General features: G+C 42.4%; 1 protein-coding gene across 5 annotated transcripts in view; it reads left to right on the top strand.

The window, feature by feature from the left end:
- LOC115149138 (roundabout homolog 2) overlaps nucleotides 1-26,401 on the top strand; it is a 232,842-nt gene that overhangs the window by 62,428 nt on the left and 144,013 nt on the right. For 4 of the 5 annotated variants that reach the window (XM_029691691.1, XM_029691689.1, XM_029691690.1 and 1 more), the window contains exon 2: nucleotides 19,318-19,644. In XM_029691691.1, the coding sequence (XP_029547551.1) occupies nucleotides 19,318-19,644 (327 nt within the window). Of the gene's footprint in view, nucleotides 1-14,600; nucleotides 15,134-19,317; nucleotides 19,645-26,401 lie in introns of those variants that run through there. The other variant, XM_029691692.1, reaches the window with a different exon arrangement.

Raw genomic sequence — 26,401 nt, 5'->3', positions numbered from 1 at the left:
AGTAAAACATTTGAGCTAGCTAACTAGCATATTTTCAATCACCATCCTCTTTTCCCAATGTCAATCATGTCTTTAGGAGGCACTGTAACTAGCTTGCTTACAATTTTGTGATGAGTGAGTGTTACAGAAATAAATTGGCCTATCCAACAAAAACAACAAAAGTATTGGTTCAGAGGCAGTTGCATGTTATGAATTTCGAGATATGAATTATGAAAGTTGGTTTCTTTTCAAGCGGGGGGCTTTTTTCAGTTGGCGCACCTGCCCCTTGAAAGGTCTGGTCACGGCCCTGCCCACGAGTAATAGATTGCCAGGGTTTTAGACACGATGTACACAACGTTTTATGGAAATGCTCTGTTTGTTTTGAGACACAAGTATTGGTTTTATTTAAAGGATTTAAGGCTTAACAAATATTCAGCAGCAAGGACCAGACTTGATTTTAACACTTAACTAGTTGCCTTGAACGCAGCTCCCTAACTCAACAAGCACCAGATGATAACCATTGCCAATCAGCCTCAAATATTTTTTGCAACACTTAACTAGTTGCCTTGAATGTAACTCCTCAAACAAGCTCCAGCTGCTACTAACCGCTAATCAGCCTCCATACTTGTTTTCACCCTCCTTAACCACTACTACCACCCTACTTATACCTGACCAAACAGTGATTCCTCTTCTCTGTTTTGTGTCACATCCCTCCTCCCCTTCACCGCCTTCTATCTCCTTTTACTTAAGTTTCTTAAAGGTTATTCTGTGGGGGATTGCCATCACCACAGCAGCCTAACTACCATGGGCTGACGGTGATGTCTACCTGAGACGCCAAGCCAAATTCTACAGTCAACATCTTTAGATCCTTCATCTGCAACCCTTGGCTTCATCCAATCCATTCTCATTTCCCACTGAATCCTCATTCTCACATCAATTCCATTTCCTCAATAAATATTCTAATCCCATTTCATGTATGTTCCTTAAACTTGTGAGTTAATTTATTAGATAGTGTGGACATTCGAATGGTTGAGATTGGAGAAGCATACATTATCATAAATGTCATGCAGACCTAACTCATCCGTATCCACAGTTCCAGTGGCCATTACATGGTTAATGACAATTATGTCCTTTAGGAGAGCTAAACATTCTCTATATACATGCATATGGCATGTTGTATTTTTTTTTTTTGTGGTGTGCATATCAAAGTTAATCTGTAGGGGGCAGCAGTGTAGTACACTAAAGCAAAGACAGACTGCTGTTGCTGAGGCTCAGTCTGTAGATTTGAGACAAGCATAGCAGAGAGATTTAGTGTGTGTGAGAGTGACATCTTAAACTCATCCTCAGGATTAACCAACCATCTAAACTGATGACTATACATTGAGTTAGGATGCCCTAAAACAGTACTACTGCTACCAGGTTCTGGTACTCTTACACCAGGGACATCATACCTGTCCTCTAAGGCTGACGATGAATGTCCATTGACCAAAGATGCAAGCACATTCACCAAAGGTTTCAGGACAGAAACACAAAACAGTAGGCTTTAGTTGGATGCTCTTCATTCATGTGATTGCCCTTATAATGACCTCAAGCTACTTTCTAATAGCTTTTCTCAACAGATATAATGAGCATTTGTTTTGCATCCTGGTGAGAAGCTTTACTCTGAGTAAGGAAGGAAATTGCAATCGAAAAAAGGAGATGAAGACAAAATTGATTAAAGTTCTCAAAACATAAAAGTGCGTAACAGCAAAGCTTATAGTAGTGGCCGGGGGTGATGGTGAAGATAACCGATAATGCTAATGAGCAGTGAGAGGTGTTTGTTTAGTGTTTGGACCAGGGGAAGGGAGGCAGAGGGCTGGAGATTGTTGTTTTTCTGCCCGCCAGCATGTTCTCTGAGTCTCTGCGGCCAGTTTGCTGTGTATGTGTTTGTTCTAATTCGCTTCTTCCAGCCGGAGCATTGGAACCAGAGCATTGGCACAATTCTAGGAATGGCTAACAGGATTAAGAGGCAAGTGGCGCATCCCTCCCTCACACCCCGACTACCCACCGGAGACATGGGAAGGAGGCCATTTCTATGGAAATGTGATGTTTACACGCATGGGAGAAGTCTATTATATGCCATTTTGAGCACGTAAAGAGGACAGCAGACTTTTGGTTTTCTCTCTCGTCTGATTCCTCTCAGCCTCTCACACTTTTTTTCCCTCCCAATCTTTTTTTCCTTTCCTCATTTAGAGGAAAAACAAATTGTGTAAATGTCCTTGCGCTTGATTACCTAGCAACCCCTCCTCTACTCGGCTCCAGCTCACAGTGTATCCAGAGAGCCATCTCACCTGCTCTTCCAGAGGGCGACCCGGGCCTTTTTCACCTTTAATGCATTTAAATGGCCATGCTGTTGGGATTAAGTTCCTCTCTCTGCACTTCAGTGGGGCGTATCTGGGGCTCAGTGGTGGAAGTGGCGGATGGAACCTCATTACAGGGTTTGGAAGGGTCTGTGCTGTCTGTGGCTGCTGGTACCAGGGAAAAAAAGGACTATTATGGACACTACTCAAATCTCAGGGAGAAAAAAGCCCTACACTTGAAAGAAGACATCTTGTGAGCTCTCAACGATGATCTTGAGAGCCCTCAATATGTTACATAAAACATGTCCTAAGAGGAATGGTACATTTGGGGTGAAAGCCAATGTCATTTCCCAGAGGTAGAATGTATTTTTAAAAGCGAACATAGTAGTAATAGTGAAAATAGTACCAGTCACATTAAGACCACTGGAAATAGTGGCTATAAGCATGCAGTCTAGGCTATAGTTCATACAAAAATCTGCTAGAGTCAACCTGTGCTGACGGAGGCCAGGCTTTAATATTTTGTGTGACTGTTGAGAGACATTGTCAGTCAGACCCTGCAGGGCTGGAGAGTGGCAATGCACTCTATTTACCCATTGATCCTGAAATTAGTTCATGATGCTGTAGTCCAGGGAAATTGATCAATCTGAGACAGTGAGAGAGTCACATGACCTCCCCACAGGCACAGGAAGGGAGTCGAAGGTCATAGCTCATCTCCTTGACAACAGAAATGCAGTTTTTCTCTTCCCGGTATCGACTGTGCAGTTTAGACACTGCATTTTATGAAACCTCAAGTCAATAACGGTAATAACAGTCAGAGTTATCTGACTAATGGAAACGTTAGCTCTATGAGGTGTATGTACTGACAGGAATAACAGGGTTGGGTTTATAGGGCTGCATGACAGATAGTAATCGGAGGATGTCAAATGAAACTAATTGTGGTCCACATTTCCAGGATATGATTCCCAATGCCCCACAAAATAAACAAATCCAATAGAGAAATTCCATTGGATCCTACAGTAATTATTATGGAGCTGAAATGTGTTTTTCTTGTCTATTGCACACAGATCGTGAAGCTATTTTTAACGCTGTGCGGCTTGCAGAAGAGAACATCTTTACTTCAGACCTGTGCACTGTTACTTGGATGTTTGAAGCGGACAGATTGTGTTCCATGCAAACAGTGAGTCAGGGCCCTCAGACAACTGGAGGCCCATGTTGCCACACTTTTCTAATAAGATCTTAAAGACACTGTTCATCTACTTCAAAAAAGTTGCAGGTGAGGTAAGAGCAAAGACAAAACATAAAACCTTGAAAAAAGGCACATTTCTAATATAAAGCCTAAAATGTAGCCTACCATTATTGTAGATCGTGATATCTGAGTTCAAATACATTTTTACCTGAAGAAATTATTAGATTACACAGCAAAAATGTATGTGGACAAGAATGAGGATCTCTCCTCACTACCTATTCTTCATACAGTGAAGAATTACCATCTTCAGAGAATGTTTTTTATAACTTATCAGCAAATAATCGTTGTCTGGAGCTCAAAAAGCAATAATAGCAGTATGCAAATCAGGGTGCCAAATGAACAGTTCTTCCACAGCGATTCGGTTCACCAAAAATGTCTGTTTAAAAAGAGCTGTTCGTTCCTGAAATGACCCATCACTAGTTAGAACATGAAAAATAAAATGAGATAACTACAGACTGAAGCTCTACATGAGGTCTGTTAGCTCTGGGTCCATGCCCAGTGTTTATAACAGGCTTCTAAACTGTGAGACAGAGGTTTGTCACTGGGCACAGAAACCATTGCCTCTCATCCCCATCGCTGGCATGCATGGTCAGAGGACAGGTGTCCACTCTCACTAGGCTAGCCTTGTATGTGTGTGTGTTTGTGGCCTGTGCCTGGCCCTGACCACTCTGTCACTAACACCATCTGTTCCCCCTGATGCAGTGGGGCTGGACAAACACAGGGATGAGAGCGTAATGGTGCAGACAAAGAGGCCCACGACCTTGACACTGTTCAATGTGTGATCGAGAGAAGGAGGGAAAGAGAGAGAGAAAGAGAGAGAGAGAGAGAGAGAGAGAGAGAGAGAGAGAGAGAGAGAGAGAGAGAGAAAGAGAGAGAGAGAGAGAGAGAGATAGATACATGATAGTCAGTGCTGCTGGGTGTGATTTGGGTTAGTGAGAGTAGAGCACTCTCTCACGTTGCCTGGCAACGTCTGTCTCTGTGATGGAAGTAGGATAAGAGATGGAGTCTGCTGAGCATGTGACTGAAGTAGAAATATATTTGGGTTTGGTGGAACTTTGAAAGAAACAGTTCACCCTTTTTTGCCCCTCAAGAGCACTTGTCTGTCCTTCTGTCCTGCTCCCCCTGCATGGGCATTCTCTCCAAGCCTCAGTCTGAGCATAAAGCATCTGTTTTTATTGGTTTACTCAGAGCTCCTCCCACCTCTAGGAGCAGTGTGGCCCTGTGTGCGCTGGCCCTGAGCGAGGTGTCACCACCACTGGCCCTGTCACCAAGTTAATTATGGCCTCATTACTTCAGCTCCATGCTCTGTGGAAGAAATCAAGTAGGAGGAATGGTTTAATTTTCCCCCTTTTCCTTTTAGGTGTACTAAATTAGCTGTTCCTTATAATAATATATGGTTAAGAAAATGGCCACTACATCAAACACATTAGCATGTTTGACAAATGATATTATGATTTATTGATATAGCCTGTATAAAAGCCTGATAGGAAAACATAATGCTTAAGATGATCTACAATGCATTAAATTGATTGATGTGATTTTGTGTTTGGTGTCTGAGGCTGCTGTGTACCGGGCAGGTTGTTGATAATGTGCAGTGTGGCCATCAGAGAAACACTGTTGAGGGCTGGTCATCAGCATGTCCATACGATACACTGTGTGTGGGTGGGTTAGGTACTCATGCATGTCTTTATGGCTGATTAGTTCATAATCTGGGTCTCTCAATTAGATGTGAAAAGGCTGTTGGTAATAATGACACTTTACACAGGGTTCATGTGTAGGCTGAAGACCAAATGGGCCGCTGAGGGCCAGATAAGTGCTTCAACGTAAAGCCCGGGTCACATCAAAATGACTCTTTGAAGTCGATCAGCATAATTTGGTATAAAGCGATAAGTGTATAGATTTCTGTGTGTGTGTGTGTGTGTGTGTGTGTGTGTGTGTGTGTGTGTGTGTGTGTGTGTGTGTGTGTGTGTGCGTGTGTGCGTGTGTGAGGAATGAAGTAGAGCTTGTCTACAGGGGCAGCATATGCCTTGAGCTCTGCTCTGTTTGTGTAACAGGTTTCTGTAGACTGTGATCCCTGCAGTGTCAGCCTCCTGTTTGTTAGTCTATTCACACTGTGAATTTATCTATACATATAATGCTGCCTATCATGGACTAAGGTCTGATCTAGAAACAAATAGATTAGTGTGCCCCAAGTTTTCTGAGCAAAAAAATACCTTTCATTGTTGGATATAAAATACTATAAAATATGCCAATGTAATCCGGTGGTGAAATTATTCTGTTTTTGTCAAATCTGCTTGGGATTCTTGTGGTCAATTTGCGGTGTACAAATTATTTATAACTACTGTATGTTCTGGCCCCTCGACCATCTGCTCAAGTAAAAATCGTCCCACGGTTGAATGTAATTGGGAACCCTTGAAATAGACTAATATACTCAAATAAAATAAAGAGTGTACATGATCCTATTACGAGTACTCACGATAGCAGTATGGACATCTTTGGAAAAGGGCTTGGACTAGAATGATGGCTGAAGTTTCTGCTGCTGGCCTGGCACCATATGACTGGCACACCACTGGTGTGTTAGCTGTTTCTGGATTCAAAAGGGGAAACAAATATAATTGCTGTTGTTGCAGATGTCAAATAAGGGAATTAAAATGTTCTATTGAATGGGTGTGTTACGCAAGGTGACTGTCACACCCTGATCTGTTAACCTGTCTTTGTGATTGTCTCCACCCCCCTCAGGTGTCGCCCATCTTCCCCATTATCCCCTGTGTATTTATACCTGTGTTCTCTGTTTGTCTGTTGCCAGTTCGTCTTGTTTGTCAAGTCAACCAGCGATTTTGTTCTCAGCTCCTGCTTTTCCCTGTCTCTCTTTTTCTCACCCTCCTGGTTTTGACCCTTGTCTGTCTGAACCCACCTGCCTGACCACTCTGTCTGCCCCTGGCCCTGATCCTGCCTGCCGACCTGAACCTTTGCCCCACCTCTGGATTTTTGACCTCCGGCCTACCATGAGCCTGCCTGCCGTCCGGTATCATTGCCCCACCTCTAGTTTACTGACCCCACCTCTGGTTTACTGTCTATTGCCTGCCCCTGCTGGATTATTAAACCATTGTTAATTCGACATGTCTACATCTGGGTCTTACCTTCATACCTGATAGTGCCAATGAACAGCCAGTGGCCTTGTTCTGTAGTGTGAATTCAGATGTGGTTTCCATGGCCACAATATGGAAGGACAGCAATACAACCCAAAACCTCTCTCAATAAACGTAACATTTTCATCTATCGTGACATTTAATATCGGTTAGCACAGCTTGCTCCATCATCATTTGTGATTTCATTGTGTCATTATCAACAATTCTAACTTGATCCACAATTCTGAATGCCCTGAGTAAAAAGCTATTTATTTTCACTCTCTGGATCAATAGCTCCTAATACAGCATGTCTCACTTTCATTTCATGGCAATGAATTGCATTCATAATCGTATTGACAGTATTGACCAGTATTGACTAGGCTGGGAGGGCTGGCAACACATGCAGTGAACTAGAACTAAGTGCCATTTCATTAGAGCTGTAGTACAGACCTTTTAAATAGCCTGTTTTGCCATGTTATGAAAATGGAAGGGATGATTGAAAAGGAGATGCTTTCTCTTTACAATCAATTGAAATGCATCTTTGCCTCATGTTTGAACTTGGCATAGATTATTTAGAGATCACGGTATTTGTATAGTCTGAGGCCAGAGTGACTATAGCGTGACTGTAGTGCGCCATTTCCCCTACAAGCAAATACTCTCACATTGCTAAAGACAGTCGGACATTCACTATTAAAATGTGTTACACCCCACACTGTAAACATGTTGTTGAGTGTTTTGCAGCGTTAGTTGCCGCTAATGTCTAGTTTTCTAGTTGATTATTATTTTGTAAACACCAATTGCAAATGCTTGAGGACTAATGTCCGAGCAGGCCACTATTTGGCAGGAAACGTCAGCCATATCCCTTATAGGATTACAATCATGTTGTAGCCATATCCCTTATAGGATTACAATCATGTTGTAGCCATATCTCTTATAGGATTACAATGATGTTGTAGCCATATCCCTTATAGGATTACAATGATGTTGTAGCCATATCCCTTATAGGGATTACAATCATGTTGCAGCCATATCCCTTGTAGGGATTACAATCATGTTGTTTTCGATATGTTCCCTGCCTTTTGAGTAAGTAGATTTTTATTTTTTATTATTATTATTATTATCCCAGTATTTAAGAAAAGTGTTTATTTAATACCTGTAGCATTGCCTTGTTCTCCGGGGGTTTGTGCGTATGCGCCCAGGAGAGCGCTAGACAGAAGCTTATACTATACTAAATAAAACAAATGATTTGAACAACAATGTGCAGAAAGTGGGATTTCACATTAAATAATTTTCAGTGTGCCTTCACCATGCTTCTACCCCATACCTTAGGGTCCCTGAATGTTCTATAGTTTCCAACTCTAGCTGCTAAGCTACCATTCAAGTTAAACAACTTGTAATAAAATGTAATTACATTTGTAAGTACGGCGTCCAGTAGAGGTCGGTGTTTAAAAGCAGCTTGGAATCAAAGAAAGCACTGGAATCATGGTGAAATCAGTGGGATCTGCATTTTGCACCACACGCTTTGAAAAGGCATGTGATCAAACAAAGCTTTGGTGATGTGCTTCTGATAAAGTGATACAAGCATTGGCACAGTGCTTTGAAGTAAACTGCTTCATTACTGTACATTACTGTAACAGTACATTACTGTAACCACACAGCATTGTGTGATTGGCAACTGGCAACTTTTACAAACAACTCTGAGTGATCTGATTGAGAGACATCAAGGTCTGAAGTGAACCAACCAAACAACGTTTACAACATTTATATGTTTTACAAAATTAATTATACAGAATATTACACTGTAATGGAAAACTGATTCATATGGTAAATTTTTACATTTATCAGCAATAAAATATTGTGAAGAATTATAGTGTAAAGTAGACTGTATATTATGGTGCATTGTTGAAAAATGTTGTGGGCAGAAAAATAGGTGTATTTTTTTTACCCGCTTTTTCTCCCCAATTTCATAATATCCAGTTGGTAGTTACAATTATTGTCTGATTGCTGCAACTCCCGAATGGGCTCGGGAGAGAGTCATGCGTCCTTCGAAACATGACCTGCCAAGCCGCGCTGCTTCTTAACACACTGTGCGCTTTAACCGGGAGCCAGCTGCACCTATGTGTCGGAGGAAACACCATCCAACTGACTACCAGAGTCAGCTTACAGGCATCAGTTGACTGTAAGTTACCGGAAAAATAATTGTAAAAAAGCTTACAGTAACGGTATTGGATACCATAAAATACGATAACTAAACAGGAAACTGGCTGCCAGTAAGTAACAGGAAATATTTTACATTCTGAAAACGTCTGAAATGCTACTTAAATAAATACTACAACTGTGATATGTGGTTGTCTCACCTAAATATCTTAGGATGGATGGACTAATTGTAAGTCATTTTGGATAAGAGCTTCTGCTAAATTACTAAAATGTAAATGTAAAAATGTACAGTGTAGGCTACTGTTCACCTCCATTGGCTGTGAGACACGATAGCCTTTAAGCTATTCCGTTTGACAAAATCATGAACCATAATTTTTTTTTGTGTTTGTGTGAGGGCTATACATATGTGAATGCCTTTGCTGATTTCATTAAGATGTCAGGTTCATGAACTATTCTGTTATGTATTATTGAGTGAGAGACCATTACATTTCCAATGAGAGCTTATTTGGCGAACAACTATCTTCAGTGTTCCTCAATGGAACTAGTGTTGTGTGTGTGGGTGTGAGTAGGCCTATGCACCTCAAAACATTCAATTCATGAAACTTTTATAAACTATATGTTTTCTTTCTGCCGAAGTGTCTTTCAGATACAGAGTGCCAATAATGGCAGGGGAGATGTAAAGGCATCATCTAAAAGACAAGGCCACAGAGGTGCGCATCAGAGGTAGAGAAAGGAAAGTGTAGGATGGGAACAGGGTCACTCTCTCCCATCAGAAGCAATCACAGACGGTATGGTTTATTTTCACTTCATGATAGCACTTATCCCATCATCTGCAGAGACCACCTATTCCTGTGAGTGCTTTGCACTCAGCCCTCTCATATTATAAAAAATAAAATAAAATGTTAGTTGTCACATGCGCCAAATACAACAATGCAGAGTTAAAAAGTACTTTTTTTAAAAATAGTAACAAAATAAAATATCTATAACGAAACTATAACTGAACAAAAATATAAACACAACATATAAAGTGTTGGTGCCATGCCATGTTTCATGAGCTGAAATGAAAGATCCCAGAAATGTTCCATATGCACAAAAAGATTATTTCTCTCAATTTTTGTTGACACGTGTTTACATCCCTGTTAGTGAGCATTTTATCCTTTGTCAAGATAATCCATCCACATGACAGGTGTGGCATATCAAGAAGCTGATTAAACAGCATAATCATTACACAGGTGCACCTTGTGCTGTGGACAATAAAAGGCTACTCTAAAATGTGCAGTTTTGTCACACAACACAATGCCACAAATGTCTCAAGTTTTGAGGGAGCGTGCAATTGGATTGCTGACTTCAGGAATGTCCACCAGAGCTGTTGCCAGGGAACTGAATGTTAATTTCTCTACCATAAGCCACCTCCAACGTCGTTTTTGAGAATTTGGCAATACTTCCAACCGGCCTCACAACCGCAGACCACGGGTCACCATGCCAGTGCAGGACCTCCACATCCGGCTTATTCACCGGCTGGATTGTCAAAGGCGGGGAGTGGGGGGGCTGCGGAGTATTTCTGTCTGTAATAAAGCCCTTTTGTAGGTAAAACTCATTCTGATTTGCTGGGCCTGGCTTACTAGTGGGTAGGCCTGGCACCCAAGTGAGTTGGCCTATGCCCTCCCAGGCCCACCCATGGCATCGCCCCTGCTAAGTCATGTGAAATCCATAGATTAAGGCCTAATTGATTTATTTCAATTAACTGATTTCCTTATATGAACTGTAACTCAGCAAAATCTTTGAAATTGTTGCATGTTGCGTTTATATATATTTTTCATTATACAAAAAGTACTGGTACCAAGTCAATGTGCAGGGGTACGAGATAGTTGATGTAATTGAGGTAATATGTACAGTACTGGTCAAACGTTTGGTCACACATACTTTTTTTACCTATTTACTACATTGTATAATAATAGTGAAGACATCAAAACAATGAAATAAAACACATGGAATCATGTAGTAACCAAAAAAGTGTTTGTGCATACCGCTCAAACAGATCCACAGATGATGATATCTCTATTGCACTCCACACTGCCCTTTCCACACCTGGACAAAAGGAACACTTATGTGAGAATGCTATTCATTGACTACAGCTCAGCGTTCAACACCATAGTGCCCTCAAAGCTCATCACTAAGCTAAGGATCCTGGGACTAAACACCTCCCTCTGCAACTGGATCCTGGACTTCCTGACGGGCCGTCCCCAGGTGGTGAGGGTAGGTAGCAACACATCTGCCATGTTGATCCTGAACACTGGAGCTCTCCAGGGGTGCGTGCTCAGTCCCCTCCTGTACTCCCTGTTCACCCACGACTGCATGGCCAGGCACGACTCCAACATCATCATTAAGTTTGCAGATGACACAACAGTGGTAGGCCTGATCACCGACAACGACGAGACAGCCTATAGGGAGGAGGTCAGAGACCTGGTCGGGTGGTGCCAGAATAACAACCTATCCCTCAACGTAACCAAGACTAAGGAGATGATTGTGGACTACAGGAAAAGGAGGACGAGCACGCCACCATTCTCATCGACGGGGCTGTAGCGGAGCAGGTCGAGAGCTTCAAGTTCCTTGGTGTCCACATCAACAACAAACTAGAATGGTCCAAACACACCAAGACAGTTGTGAAGAGGGCACGACAAAGCCTATTCCCCCTCAGGAAACTAAAAAGATTTGGCATGGGTCCTGAGATCCTCAAAAGGTTCTACAGCTGCAACATCGAGAGCATCCTGACTGGTTGCATCACTGCCTGGTACAGCAATTGCTCGGCCTCTGACAGCAAGGCACTACAGAGGGTAGTGCGTACTGCCCAGTACATCACTGGGGCTAAGCTGCCTGCCATCCAGGACCTCTACACTAGGCGGTGTCAGAGGAAGGCCCTAAAAATTGTCAAAGACCCCAGCCACCCCAGTCATAGACTGTTCTCTCTACTACCGCATTGCAAGCGGTACCGAAGTGCCAAGTCTAGGACAAAAAGGCTTCTCAACAGTTTTTACCCCCAAGCCATAAGACTCCTGAACAGGTAATCAAATGGCCCTTGGACTATTTGCATTGTGTGCCCCTCCCACCCCCCTCTTTTTATGCTGCTGCTACTCTCTGTTTATCATATATGCAGTCACTTTAACTATACATTCATGTACATACTACCTCAATTGGGCTGACCAACCAGTGCTCCCACACATTGGCTAACTGGGCTATCTGCATTGTGTCCCGCCACCCGCCACCCGCCAACCCCTCTTTTATGCTACTGCTAATCTCTGTTCATCATATTTGCACTGTCACTTTAACCATATCTACATGTTCATACTACCTCAATCAGCCTGACTAACCGTTGTCTGTATGTAGCCTCGCTACATTTATAGCCTCACTACTGTATATAGCTTGTGTTTTTACTGTTGTTTTATTTCTTTACTTACCTATTGTTCACCTAATACCTTTTTTGCACTATTGGTTAGAGCCTGTAAGTAAGCATTTCACTGTAAGTTCTACACCTGTTGTATTTGGCGCACGTGACAAATAAACTTTGATTTGATTTACCTATAGTGGTCTGCTTGAAACATGTAGGTATTACAGACTGGGTCAGGTAGAGGTTGAAAATGTCAGTCAAGCTACTTGCCAGCAGGTAAGCGTATGCTCTGAGTACGCATCCTGGTTGTCTGTCTGGCCCTGCAGCCTTGTGAATGTTAACCTGTTTAAAAGTCTTATTCACATCAGCTACGGAGAGCGTGATCACACAGTCGTCTGAAAACGCTGGTGCTCTCATACATGGTTCAGTGTTGCTTGCCTCGAGGCGGGCATAGAAGGCATTTAGCTCGTCTGGGGGGGCTTGCGTGACTGATGTGGTAAACTCCTCAATGCTATCAGATGAATCCTGGAACATATTCCAGTCTGTGCTAGCAAAACAGTCCTGTAGCTTAGCATCCGCTTCATCGGACCACTTCCATATTGAGTACGCCACTGGTACTTCCTGTTTAAGTTTTTGCTTGTAAGCAGGAATTATGGTCAGATTTGAGTTAAGGTCAGATTTGCCAAATGGAGGGCAATGGAGAGCTTTGTATGCATCTCTGTGTGTGGAGTAAAGCTGATTTACAGTTTTTTAGTTGCACAGGTGATCATTTAGTTTGCCCGGTGGACTGAACTAACATTTACTGTGACTTTTTGGTTAATCACAACCAAAAATCTACCTGTAGAATGGCAATCTACAATGAACCACCTCACTTTACACCTACCATCACACATTTCACTTTTTCTCAACAGGGACAAACACACACACATTTTTCCACCACCTGGATTTCTCCTGACACCGTAGATCAGGGGTAGGCAACTAGATTTAGCCGCGGGACGATTTTTGTGGGAGCGGATGGTCAAAGGGCTGGAACATAATTAGAATAATTTGCAGGCTGCAAATTGACCACAACTAAACCCAAAAAGAGATCGTATTTTAAAATAACAATAATTTCATACACTGAGACACAATCATATATGTCTCTTTTTTTATTTGTGGGAACACTTGGGAAAAGATTTCCTGAATTAAACAAATGTTTTGCTGATTTTACAGTCTTTTTAAATGTTTAATTTATTTTTTACTAAAAACTTTGGGGGGCCAAAAATTCACTCATGGCCCGGTTTTGGCCAGCGGTCCACCTGCTGCTGACCCCTGCTTTAGATGATACCTCCCTTTATAGTAAAGTGATTAACCAAAAAGTGACAGTACATTTCAATTCAGTTCACTGGGCTAACTAAATGATCATCAGTAGATAAGCATTATTGAATGTGCTTGTTGGGAGGAGTATTTTTGTCAATAGCTCATTGAGTGCCCAGTTCATCAAGAATAAAGCCCAGGGTTTTCATTCCTCTTATTCATGTGGATGGAATCGACTGCTGGCAGTAGACAGTATGTGCCATGGGCTATTAGCAGTCCAGTTGTCATTGATATTCACTGAGAGAATTGCCATTTTGGAACAAACCACTTTGCAGTCACATTCTGTCTATGCCAGATGATATCTATGAGATAACCATGTCGTCGATAGAGGACGCAACTTGATTGTACTTTGATGTATACTGTATTCTATTCTACTGTATTTTTGTCAATGCCACTCCGACATTGCTCGATCTAATATTTATATATTTCTTAATTCCATTCTTTTACTTTTAGATTTGTGTGTATTGTTGTGAATTATTAGATACTACTGCACTGTTGAAGCTAGGAGCACAAGCATTTCGCTACACCCGCAATAACATCTCCTAAATATGTGTATGTGAACAATACAATTTGATTTTATGTTTAGCCTACTCCATATGTTATAACGCGCACAGAGCAGTGCCATTAAATTAATTGCCTTGATTTGCAAATCAAATGCATAGCAATTTAAACACCAAACCCAAACAACATTTCTATGCGCAAATCTTCCCAAGAAATATTGGCATATCCTAATGTGGTTATGTGATTTGTATGTGGTTTCCACAGCGCTCTGTAGCTATGTCGACAGTTCAGATCTAGGACTAGTTTGCCCCTCTAATCTAAACCCAAACTGACTTCAGATCAGCGCATAGGGGCAACCTCTAGCAAGCACATTCTGAGATGGTTTGATGGAAGTCTGCGTATTCGCGTTTTGTAGACCACTACTACTGTAGCCCACCAATGTACAGTTCCAAGAGGAAGGGGGCTGTAACTGTGCAGCTATTCACCTCTGTCTGAAGCCACCACCACAGTCCACCACCGTTGTCTCACAACAGTCCCGCCTGTAGGTTACTGAACTGCGCGTATTCCGTCGGAGTGATATTTTCGAAATGATGGTCATTCAGACCATTTATATTCTATATTGTAGCCCAATGGCTTCGTTTTCGACGATTTTAGCTAGAAGGAGCATTGCATGAAATAAGCTCTGGGAGCCGGTCGGGGTGATGCTATGAGGCGAGCACATCGTCGTTCTTTGGTTAGTGTCTGGTGATGAGACACATCCAAATGTTGTGTGGAGAAGTAGGCTACCCATCGGGTGCGCTCTTGGTGAGAAAACATGAAGTCGTATCGTGAATGATTTCGTTGTCGATTAAAATATAACTTCAATTATATATATTAAAATTCATCAGTTTATGTGCTCAGAACCGACTACAGAGTCGCACAATAAGCAAGGTAAAGTCTGTCTGACGAGTTTTGCGCTAATATACCGTGGACGGTTACTATGCCAGAATGGGTCTACTACGGTTTTTATTTTTCTATGGACTATTGCACACCCAAGTCAACGGTAAGTCCTGGAACCTTTCATTTGATTTGGTCACCACAATTAAGTTTGTAATAAAACCATAGCTTTTCCCTGTTTTTCGTTTTACATATACACATAGTCTAAGTGTGTGTACCCCACCTAAAACATCGAACAACTCCGCGTTTGATTAGAGCACCTGCAGTTGCAACTGTATTTTGCCTGACTTGTTCTGTTTATTCCTCATTTGAAAACGTTGCAAAAAGCAGGTGAAAAAGGGATGCACACATGTGGTTTCTCTTGCAGGGGTTAATCCTTTCAACTTGGCTTTGTTGCACCAGACTATTTTATGAGCACTGGATTGTCAATGTGTTTTTTTATCGATTGAATTCGTTGAAAGTTTATTAACTATCATACAAATGAATAATGTATTGCAATTCGAAACATATGCTTGTTTAGGTGTTCCTGATTAATTTCATTGTTAATTAATACATTTTTTAATAAATTTTTTCCTAATTGACTTACATCAATTAGGAAAAATTTGAAAGGTTTAATTTTGCCCTTGGCTGATAAATGAATGCACCATTTATTCGGTTTCAATTTAATGACATTCAGCACTGTATTGTGTCAATTACCCATAGGTGACTCACATATTCAATAGTCAGCAGCTTTCACTTTCATTGTCATCTTTCTTTTGTTAATAATAAGTTGTAACCCCCTTCTTTATATTTCATAGACACCATTGATGTTCTACTAAAGTTTCACAGTCTTAAAGGAAAAATCCACTTAAAAACTATATTTTGGTATTTTTTTCATTAGTGTACTGTTAATCCCAAAATGTTTTGCATGTCAGCAGTCAAAGTTTTAAGATATTGGATTTTCAAGAAGCATAGTGTCGCTTGCCACATCATCATGATGAGTCCTAAGTCTTAACTTGACTGCTGACATAGAAAACATTTTGGGACTGTGTCAACAGCGGAATGAAAAAAATAGCAAAATATAGTTTTGAGTGGATTTTCCATTTAAGAATTTAGAGGGACATCAATATTGTCTAAGAAATGTAAAGAAGGAAAACAATTGGGTGGAGTTGATGGATCTATACAGTTGGACCCCGAACATCAGAAGGCTTGTGTTAGACCCAGATGATTTGGGTTCTGATATGCAGCTGGTGGAACTTAGATTATTTGTCTGAAAAGTACCAAAAACATGTCATGGAGACTATTATGCTGAATTATCTTATAGTCCTGTGACTTGTTTCAGTCTGTTATATATGGACACTGTGTCCACTGGTCACAGGACATACTGTACGTACTGTCTGTCCCTTGAGCACCATCACTGGTGAGGACACAGCACTCATAACGGTTGAGCTCCCTGTCTGGGTCGATATGGGCTTTCCAGGCCAATGCCACTGTGTTGTCCCTCACTGGACATGCAGCTGTTTTTGATGACCATGTCCACATTGAAAGCATTGATTTGGTGAGAGAGGGGGTTGGTTCCATCCCTATGGCTATTGACTACCGTATACACAGTGGTGCCCAACTCCATTGCTTATATTCTACCACATTTACATTTGAGTCATTTAGCAGACTCTCTTATCCAGAGCGACTTACAGGAGCAAATATAGTTAAGTGCCATGCTCAAGGGCACATCAACGTATTTTTCACCAAGTCGGCTCAGGGATTTGAACCAGCAACCTTTCAGTTACCGGCCCAATGCTCTTAACCACTCTTACAGGGCTTTCATTCAACTCCTGTACCTGTACAATTGAGTAGCAGGTGTTATACCGGTACTGTGTGCTGGTATGAGTATTTTATTGGGTTTTAGTAGCAGTATCTCTCTGTCTTTCCCTCTCTTTCACATACACTCACTCGCCTCTCCCTTCATTGATTTTTTGCTTTATAACTTTGTCAAGTTGGTTTTGAGGTTGTTTTCTGCCTGTGCATGTGTGTTAGTGTTGTGTATGAAAGAGGGTGACATGGAGAGTTTTTGGCAAAAGGCCATTTCACTGTCTGTGGGTGATTAAATGGCAAGGTCTTGGCAGCGCTGTGTTATTGAAAGTAAGCTTGAGATTAAACAGAAACATTATGAGACAACGCCATGTCACAGAGAAAGACACATTATCATCCTCTGCTGTGACCAAGATGGTCAATATCATTTGTCTATATTTAGTCAATTCCTGATAACTGCACATTGGGTGAAGTGCAAACTCTGTATGTGCACAGTGCAGTTCACCAATCAGCAATTCAAATACATTCATTGTACATGCACTTTAAAAGTATAATAGTTATTCCACTGTAATTTCAAGGGACATTAGAATTTGTCAATATTAGTACAACGTGTTGATAATATCAGTGGTAGGTGATGGTATTACCATAACTATGCTGACTGACTGGGTTCCCTCAGTACACTTCCCTTTATGAATATTCCAGCCAACAGCTATGTTCAGTAGGAGAGGGATGTCAGCTGTAATGGATGTGACAGTTGATATGGTCAAAGTTAAAGTGCAGAGGGAGATGCTGTTTTCATATGTTTTTGTTTAGCCAGAGTGCAGCTAAATCCCAGTCAAGCGAAGCCATGACATTTCTGCTGTCGCCTGGGCGTACAGTTTTACCTCAGAGAGAGCAAGATAAGGTAGAGAGTAATGAGTTTGGAAAGACCATAGCTGCTCTATGGGGAAACCGTATCTCAGAAAGTTCAGGTTGTCGGAAGACCTTTAAGACTAGTTTATTCAGGGATAAAAACCACTGCTCATATGCAGGGCTGTAGTAGAGTAAGCCCAGGGTGGCTGTAATGAGTATTAGTCTGTTTCAGTTTCTGTACTGCTCTCAGGACTTGGATGAAACTGAGTGCATGAATTGCGTGGGCAGTTCCATGAACAAGCTCACTGAAGGGACTAATGAAATGAGAAGCTTTTTGGAGGGCAGAGATCTTTGGTTATGTATGAATTTATAACTATGGTTGTAGTTGAATGGATCCAGCCAGCCCCCATTATGGCCATTAAACATTAGGTGGGGGTGGGTGTGGGGAAGGGAGGGGGAGTGAGAGTGAGAGTAAGTCAGACGGGCAGGGAGTCGGCACACTTGAGTGGGCTGGGTATTGGTAATCATCTGAGAGTGGCGTTTTGGAGTGTGCCATGCCAATGGCTGGCAGCTTCGCTCAGGTTAGCTATCCACCTGTTGGATTAGGTAGAGTCTGATGGATTTGAGAAGGTGGAAATAGACTTATTTTGTGTATTTTTAGCAGATTTCCCATCAAAGAGAGGTGTGCAGACTTGAAAGAGCAACAGTTGCAGAAAACTAAACCCATTACTAAAACATATTTCTGTCATGGCTCAGCTAGTCTCGTCATCCAACTGAACACTATAGCTCTCTCCCAGTTTACCCTGTTAAGTGCTTATTCCAATCCTTACACAGAAAAACAGAGTAGTGTTTGTCATATCCGATTTGTCTTGGTATGAGTAATGATAGAATCATGTTGTGTTGTGATGCCTCGCTGCGTCACCGACACAGACAAGGGGAGAAGAGGAGGGTTGTGGGTACTAGGTAGAGCTGGAGGCAGTGTGGGTGCAAGCGTTTGGTAATGACATCAAACACTTGCTGCTTCCTCTCCTTCCCCCAGCATGGTTGGGTTGCTTTTCCTCCACTTCCAGCTGACACACGACATGAGGAATGTGTTCCTGTTGACTTGTTCACGGTGACATCAAACCCTGGGTGAGGGACAGAGAAACAGACTCCTCATTCACACTGAATGCAAAAGTCTGCATCTGTCAAAGAGGAACAGAAGACACACATACATGTTGATTATGCTTTTCTATATCCCTAATGGGCACACACGTGCCTATCTGAGGACACGCTTAGAAATAGAAACCGACATACAACATTTTTTTTCTACACACACTAACAACCAACTCTCTCACCCACTCACCACCCAGCAGCATCTAAGAGGAACAGAGCACTTGACGGAATGTGTAAATGAAAAAGCTAATTAGCCATAATAACTCTCTGGCTTCTGTCTGTCAGTGTGGATATTGCGGCTCATTTTTGTGTGGTGCCATGGTGTGTGTGGTGCCTGTCAGGGCCTGGCAGTCATATATAGGCTTTCTCTCAGACTTTCTCCCTGTATATTTTACACATCAATCCAGACTTACCGATATTGTCAGTTGGTATTACTGAACATATCTTATGTTGGCATATGTGCAGCTAAACATTTCTCCAATCTTCTCCTCCCAGGATCTCGTCTGCGTCAGGATGACTCCCCTCCTCGGATCGTGGAGCACCCTTCTGACCTCATTGTGTCCAAGGGGGAGCCGGCCACCCTCAACTGCAAGGCGGAGGGGCGTCCCGCCCCCACGGTGGAGTGGTACAAGGATGGGGAGCGGGTGGAGACAGACCGGGACAACCCCCGTTCCCACCGCATGCTGCTGCCCAGCGGCTCCCTCTTCTTCCTACGCATCGTCCACGGCCGACGCAGCAAGCCAGACGACGGCAGCTACGTGTGTGTGGCCCGTAACTACCTGGGGGAGGCAGTGAGCAGAAACGCATCATTAGAAGTAGCATGTAAGTCCCACCCACAATTCTTTATGTTATGGATGAGTGCCATGAAATTGGAAAGATAGAGTGCCCCATTGGACGAGCTGTGTTGCCTATGTGTATGTGTTTTAATGATGCTGTTATTGTAAACTCGATGATATGACCATTAAAAGGATAGTAGTAGCACATATTTTGTGGATGGTAATATTGCAGTCATAAATTCTAGTTATGAAGAAGTATAATTATAGAGAATAATTGCAGAGAATACTATTGTGTTGAATAAAGGCATTTTGTGTGTGTGTGTGTATAGACCTATATAGTGGTCCCTATAGGTCTTAACGGTGTGACAGCAGCTTGATCTATTGATTGCCATTACTGGGGTCCTAAGAGGCTAAATGAAAAAAATCATGAAAAATGGATGAAGTCTCTAGATTGTTCTTTGATTTGTGTTTGACGTCGTGCACTCTCTGCCCCTCACTGGGAAGTTAATGTGGCCTCTGGGATGGGAGGGCTTGACGTTAAATTAGGTGTTACATTTCTTTTTTACTTAAATGCGACTGTGTGTGGGTAGGGCAGGACTATAGCTACAAATTAGGACACAGAGGTCTGGACCTAATTTTTAAAATTAATGCAAACATATATATATAGTACCAGTCAAAAGTTTGGACACACGTACTCTTTATTTTGACTATTTTCTACATTGTAGAATAATAGTGAAGACATCAAAACTAGTGAATAACTCATATGGAATTATGTAGTAACCCAAAGTACCCACCCTTTGCCTTGATTACAGCCTGGCATTCTCTCAACCAGCTTCATGAGGTAGTCTGGAATGCTTTTCCAGCAGTCTTGAAGGAGTTCCCACATATTCTGAGCACTTGTTGGCTGTTTTTCCTTCACTCTGCGGTCCAACTCATCCCAAACCATCTCAATTGGGTTGAGGTCAGGTGATTGTGGAGGCCAGGTCATCTGATGCAGCACTCCATCACTCTCTTTCTTGGTAAATTAGCCCTTACATAGCCTGTAGGTGTCTTGGGTCATTGTCCTGTTGAAAAACAAATGAGAATCCCACTAAGCGCAAACCAGACAGGATGGCATATTGCTGCAGAATGCTGTAGTAGCAATGCTGGTAAGTGTGCCTTGAATTCTTAATAAATCACAGACAGTGTCACCAGCAAATCACCCCCACACCTCCTCCTCCATGCTTCACCACACATGCGGAGATCATCCGTTCACCTACTCAGCGTCTGACAAAGACACGGCGGTGGAACCAAAAATCTCAATTTTGACTCATCAGACAAAGGACATATTTCCACTGGTCTAATGTCCATTGCTCATGTTTCTTGGCCCAAACAAGTCTGTTCTTCTTTTGGTGTCCTTTAGTAGTTCTTTGCAGCAATTCAACCATGAAGGCTTGATTCATACAGTCTCCTCTGAACAGTTGATGTTGAGATGTGTCTGTTACTTGAACTCTCTGAGGTGCAATCTGAGGTGCAGTTAATTGCTGATTTCTGAGGCTTGTAACTCTAATGAACTTATCTTCTGCATTAGAGGTAACTCTGGGTCTTCCTTTCCTGTGCCGATCCTCATGAGAGCCAGTTTCATCATGGCGTTTGATGGTTTTTGCGACTGCACTTGAAGAAACTTTCAAAGTTCTTAAAATCTTTTGAATTGACTGATCTTCATGTCTTCAAGTAATGATGGACTATTATTTCTCTTTGCTTATTTGAGCTGTTCATGCCATAATATGGACTTAGGGCTAGGGCGGCTGTCTGCTGTATACCACCCCTACCTTGTCACCACACAACTGATCGGCTCAAACTCATTAAGAAGGAAAGAAATTCCACTTTCCAACTTTGATGTGATGTCCTTAAAACAAGTCAACATGAGGCACTGTAGTGTGTGTGGCCTCCACGTGCCTCCACGTGCCTGTATGACCTCCCTACAACGCCTGGGCATGCTCCTGATGAGGTGGCGGATGGTCCCCTGAGGGATCTCCTCCCAGACCTGGACTAAAGCATCCGCCAACTCCTGGACAGTCTGTGGTGCAACGTGGCGTTGGTGGATGGAGCGAGACATGATGTCCCAGATGTGCTCAATTGGATTCAGGTCTGGGGAACGGGCGGGCCAGTATATAGCATCAATGCCTTCCTCTTGCAGGAACTGCTGACACACTCCAGCCACATGAGGTCTAGCATTGTCTTGCATTAGGAGGAACCCAGGGCCAACCGCACCAGCATATGGTCTCACAAGGGGTCTGAGGATCTCATCTCGGTACCTAATGGCAGTCAGGCTACCTCTGGCGAGCACATGGAGGGCTGTGCGGCCCCCCAAAGAAATGCCACCCCACACCATGACTGACCCACCGCCAAACCGGTCATGCTGGAGGATGTTGCAGGCAGCAGAACGTTCTCCATGGCGTCTCCAGACTGTCACGTCTGTCACATGTGCTCAGTGTGAACCTGCTTTCATCTGTGAAGAGCACAGGGCGCCAGTGGCGAATTTGCCAATCTTGGTGTTCTCTGGCAAATGCCAAACGTCCTGCACTGTGTTGGGCTGTAAGCACAACCCCCACCTGTGGACGTCGGGCCCTCATACCACCCTCATGGAGTCTGTTTCTGACCATTTGAGCAGACACATGCACATTTGTGGCCTGCTGGAGGTCATTTTGCAGGGCTCTGGCAGTGCTCCTCCTGCTCCTCCTTGCACAAAGGCGGAGGTAGCGGTCCTGCTGCTGGGTTGTTGCCCTCCTACGGCCTCTTCCACATCTCCTGATGTACTGGCCTGTCTCCTGGTAGCGCCTCCATGCTCTGGACACTACGCTGACAGACACAGCAAACCTTCTTGCCACAGCTCACATTGATGTGCCATCCTGGATGAGCTGCACTACCTGAGCCACTTGTGTGGGTTGTAGACTCCGTCTCATGCTACCACTAGAGTGAAAGCACCGCCAGCATTCAAAAGTGACCAAAACATCAGCCAGGAAGCATAGGAACTGAGAAGTGGTCTGTGGTTACCACCTGCAGAACCACTCCTTTATTGGGGGTGTCTTGCTAATTGCCTATAATTTCCACCTGTTGTCTATTCCATTTGCACAACAGCATGTGAAATTTATTGTCAATCAGTGTTGCTTCCTAAGTGGACAGTTTGATTTCACAGAAGTGTGATTGACTTGGAGTTACATTGTGTTGTTTAAGTGTTCCCTTTATTTTTTTGAGCAGTATATATATTTTTAGGAACTCATTTGGGGTCTCCACTTACTGTTGAGAGTTAGAATAGTAGAAAACACAAGTTGCAATTTCGAAACATAGTTGTGCATCAGCAGTTTTTCTCTTGTTATATATCACTCATTGACAGTCACTCAATAAGCCCATGTCAGAGAAAAAAATACATTGGTCAATTTTAGTGTAGTTAGTCACTGGCAGCCTTACCATTATGCAGAAGAAGCAATTGTCTCAGGCCTCACATCACCAAGGGGCCTCATGAGCTGGGCTGCGTTTAAATCCACTGCATCCACATATGTCGGCCTTTCACATCTACGATGGAAGGTGGCAGAGCTACAGCGGTGTTTGTCAGACCATGAGCCATCTCGAAAATCGGTCTTCTCACGAAAATGTCTTTAGCATCTGAACGGTTTGGCCTTCACATTAATATGACCCTCTATGGATAAGATGAGACTCATGATGATGTTCTCTAATTTGCTCTACGACGAATGGCACTATGATTATTGTGAGTAGCCTAATTTATCTTCCTCTAACTCCGCCTTCTACTGAGTTTAAACAAACTGTCATATCCTACCATTCTGATAGATTGGAGACTGTTAGAAAACGTTGTTGTAGCATTCATAATTGGTTGTTATTCCATTGGTTACCATGATGCAGATGCCCAGGTGTGGCCCACACTCATTAAATGTGTTGCTTTTAAATGTTAGAGCAATCACTAGTAAAACCTTTCTTGTGAATGACCTCATTAGTGAGGGCAACGTTGATTGCACGTTTAAAGCATTGGCTGTCTTCAGACTGTAGTGCCGCTCTTATTGAAGCCTCTTCCCCCCAAAATTAAAAAGGTTGGGGGGACAACCTCTATTTTTACTAATACTCTCAGCTGTAAGGACATTTCATTTGGCAACTTTGGGTCTTTTGCTATACTGTTTAAGTCAGCCACCAGTGCTGGCTATAACCCTGTATAGGTCACCAAAGCACAGCCCCGCTTTCTTTACTTATTTCTCTCAACTATTGTCTATTGTCCTTGAGAACTATGATAAAATCATTGTGTTGGTCGATTTTAATATTCATTTTGACAAAGAGACTGCCTCCAAGGCCATTGAATTTATAAATCTTTTTAGCCCGATGGACTTTATCCAACATGTTACCGGGTTCACCCATAACCGCGGCCATACTCTCAACCTGGTTATTACCAGGGCTTTCTATTGATGTATCCTCTATTGTTGACACTGCTTTATCTGATCACCACAGTGTATTTTTACTACCTTGTTGCTCATAGCACAGGGTAATACTGAACGGATTATTAAAAAACATTATCTTACTTCTGAAGTTGCTACAGATTTTATTGAGTGTATGAACAGGAATGTGACCAAAATAGCTTTTTACCAACTGAGGAACATTGCCAAGGTGCGGCCGTTTCTATCTCAGGCTGATACAGAGAGACTTATCCATGCTTTTATTACAAGCAGGCTTGACTACTGTAATGCTCTCCTGTCTGGTCTGCAAAACATACAGAATGCTGCAGCACGGATACTGAACAAGATCAGACGGAGAGCACACAAGCAGCCAGTGCTGCCTGTGTGCACACTGGTTTTGAAGTCTCTGCACTGGCTGCCTGTGAGTTTTAGAATACATTTTAAGATTATTCTATTGTTTTTTAAATCTATCTACGATTTTGCACCCCAATACATATCAGACATGCTTTTGAGTTATGTACCCAGTAGGTCCCTCATGTCCTCTAGCACACTGGCCTTTTAACTATCCCAAAGCCTAGGACCAAGAGGCATGGAGAGGCAGCTTTTAGTTATTATGCCGCCTGTCTCTGGATTAGCCTACCAGAGAACCTAAGGGGGGCCGAAACTGTGTACATATTTAAACTGTGGACATATATCGTAAAACACACATTTTTAGCTTTGCTTTTGCTTAGGGTGCTTTTTTGGTCTTTCTGTTTTTATTGTTATTGTTTTGTTTGTTATGTTTGTTTTGTAGTAAATATTTCTGTTTTTATTTGCATTGTTTTTATTATATTTTTCCTGTGAAGCGCATTGCATTCATGTTTGAAATGTACTATATAGATCATCTGAAAGTAACTTGGTAAGGGGTTACCTTCAGAGCTTTCTAATGTATCTCAAAACATGCTTCCTTTTGATAAAATGTTTGACTATCTGTTTTTCCATGTATTCATTTGTTATTCAATGCATGTATATGGGCTAATAGCAGTACAGCCAAATTCAATGTTTATTCAAAATGTTTTTTTCTATATATTTTTTATACCTACAGGGGTCCTAAAATTCAAAGTCAAATCACTTAATTATCCTTGGTATGACCATCTTAAAACAATTCCATATGTTAGCTTAGTAGTAGTCTCGTAGTTACCATACCTTCAAAATCACGTCACTGTCACGCCTCCCTTGGAGGTCTGGAGAATTTAGTATTGCAAAAACGGTTTGAATGGTCCGCTGGCTCCCAGTGTCAAGAATTTGATTGGATGTTACATTTCAAGAACCCTTCCTCCCACATGCCCATTGGTGCTATGTGTTCTGTTCATCACTGTTTTCAAACCAGGAAGGACACATTTTACAGAGAATTATTCTGTATGCTAGTTTGCAACATAGCAGAAAATGGCGCAAAACCTGGAGGAATTTAAAATAATGTTTTGTCAGAAGTGTGCTCTACACACAAAATCAACATAGATCAACATACTGTATTTTCATGGGGTTTTAATCAGCAATTTCCCAGCCATCCTCACCATAGACTGTAAAAATAATCATCATGCACTGTTGCACCTATGACACTAATCTAGTCAGCACTATTGGAGCTCCGCAAAAGCAAGGCATTTTATTGGTTTGACGTATAGTGAGGCGTCACTAATTTACACCAGGTCTCCACCCCTATTTAGCTATTTTTCTGCCATGAACTTCCCCAGGCTTACCCGTATTAAGGAAGCCTGGTTTTGGACGAGGCCAGCCTCGGGCCCTTAGACTCATGGGCAGGGCTCTCTAACCCTGTTCCTGGAGAGCTCCCCCCCCTGTAGGTTTTCACTGCAAACTCAGTTGTAACTAACCTGATTCAGCTTATCATCAAGCTAATTATTAGAATCAAGTGCGCTAGATTAGGGTTGGAGTGAGAAGCTACAGGATGATAGCTGTCCAGGAACAGGGTTGGAGAGCCCTGCTCTAAGGGGATACAATACGCATTTCTTTGCTGCTGATAATCGTTGCAGAGGCAGAGGACATGTATGTGTAGCCCATGTACTATATCTGATGCTGCCAGACAGCATCAGATACATGGGCTGCATATAGTAAAACAGAAGGGCACTGTTTCACTCGCTCTGACACTTTCTCCGGTGAGATAGTTTCAGCCACTTGCGATTGAAGGAACATTGGCGGGTGCACAGTACGCTGTTCGGATGCTGGAATTAATTTGGATGAACGATTGAAGGTAACCTAATTTTTGCTGTGATTTGTTTGACAATCAGATGGAAACATCATGACTGGTTGTGTTCATGGCACATTAAAAGTTCATACATTTTTACAGTTAAGTTATGTCTTTACTATAAA

Source organism: Salmo trutta, chromosome 15 (assembly GCF_901001165.1).
Source record: "Salmo trutta chromosome 15, fSalTru1.1, whole genome shotgun sequence".
Classification (NCBI taxonomy): Eukaryota; Metazoa; Chordata; class Actinopteri; order Salmoniformes; family Salmonidae; genus Salmo; species Salmo trutta.
Note: the sequence above shows the minus strand (reverse complement) of the source record. Positions and strands in the feature narration are given on the sequence as shown.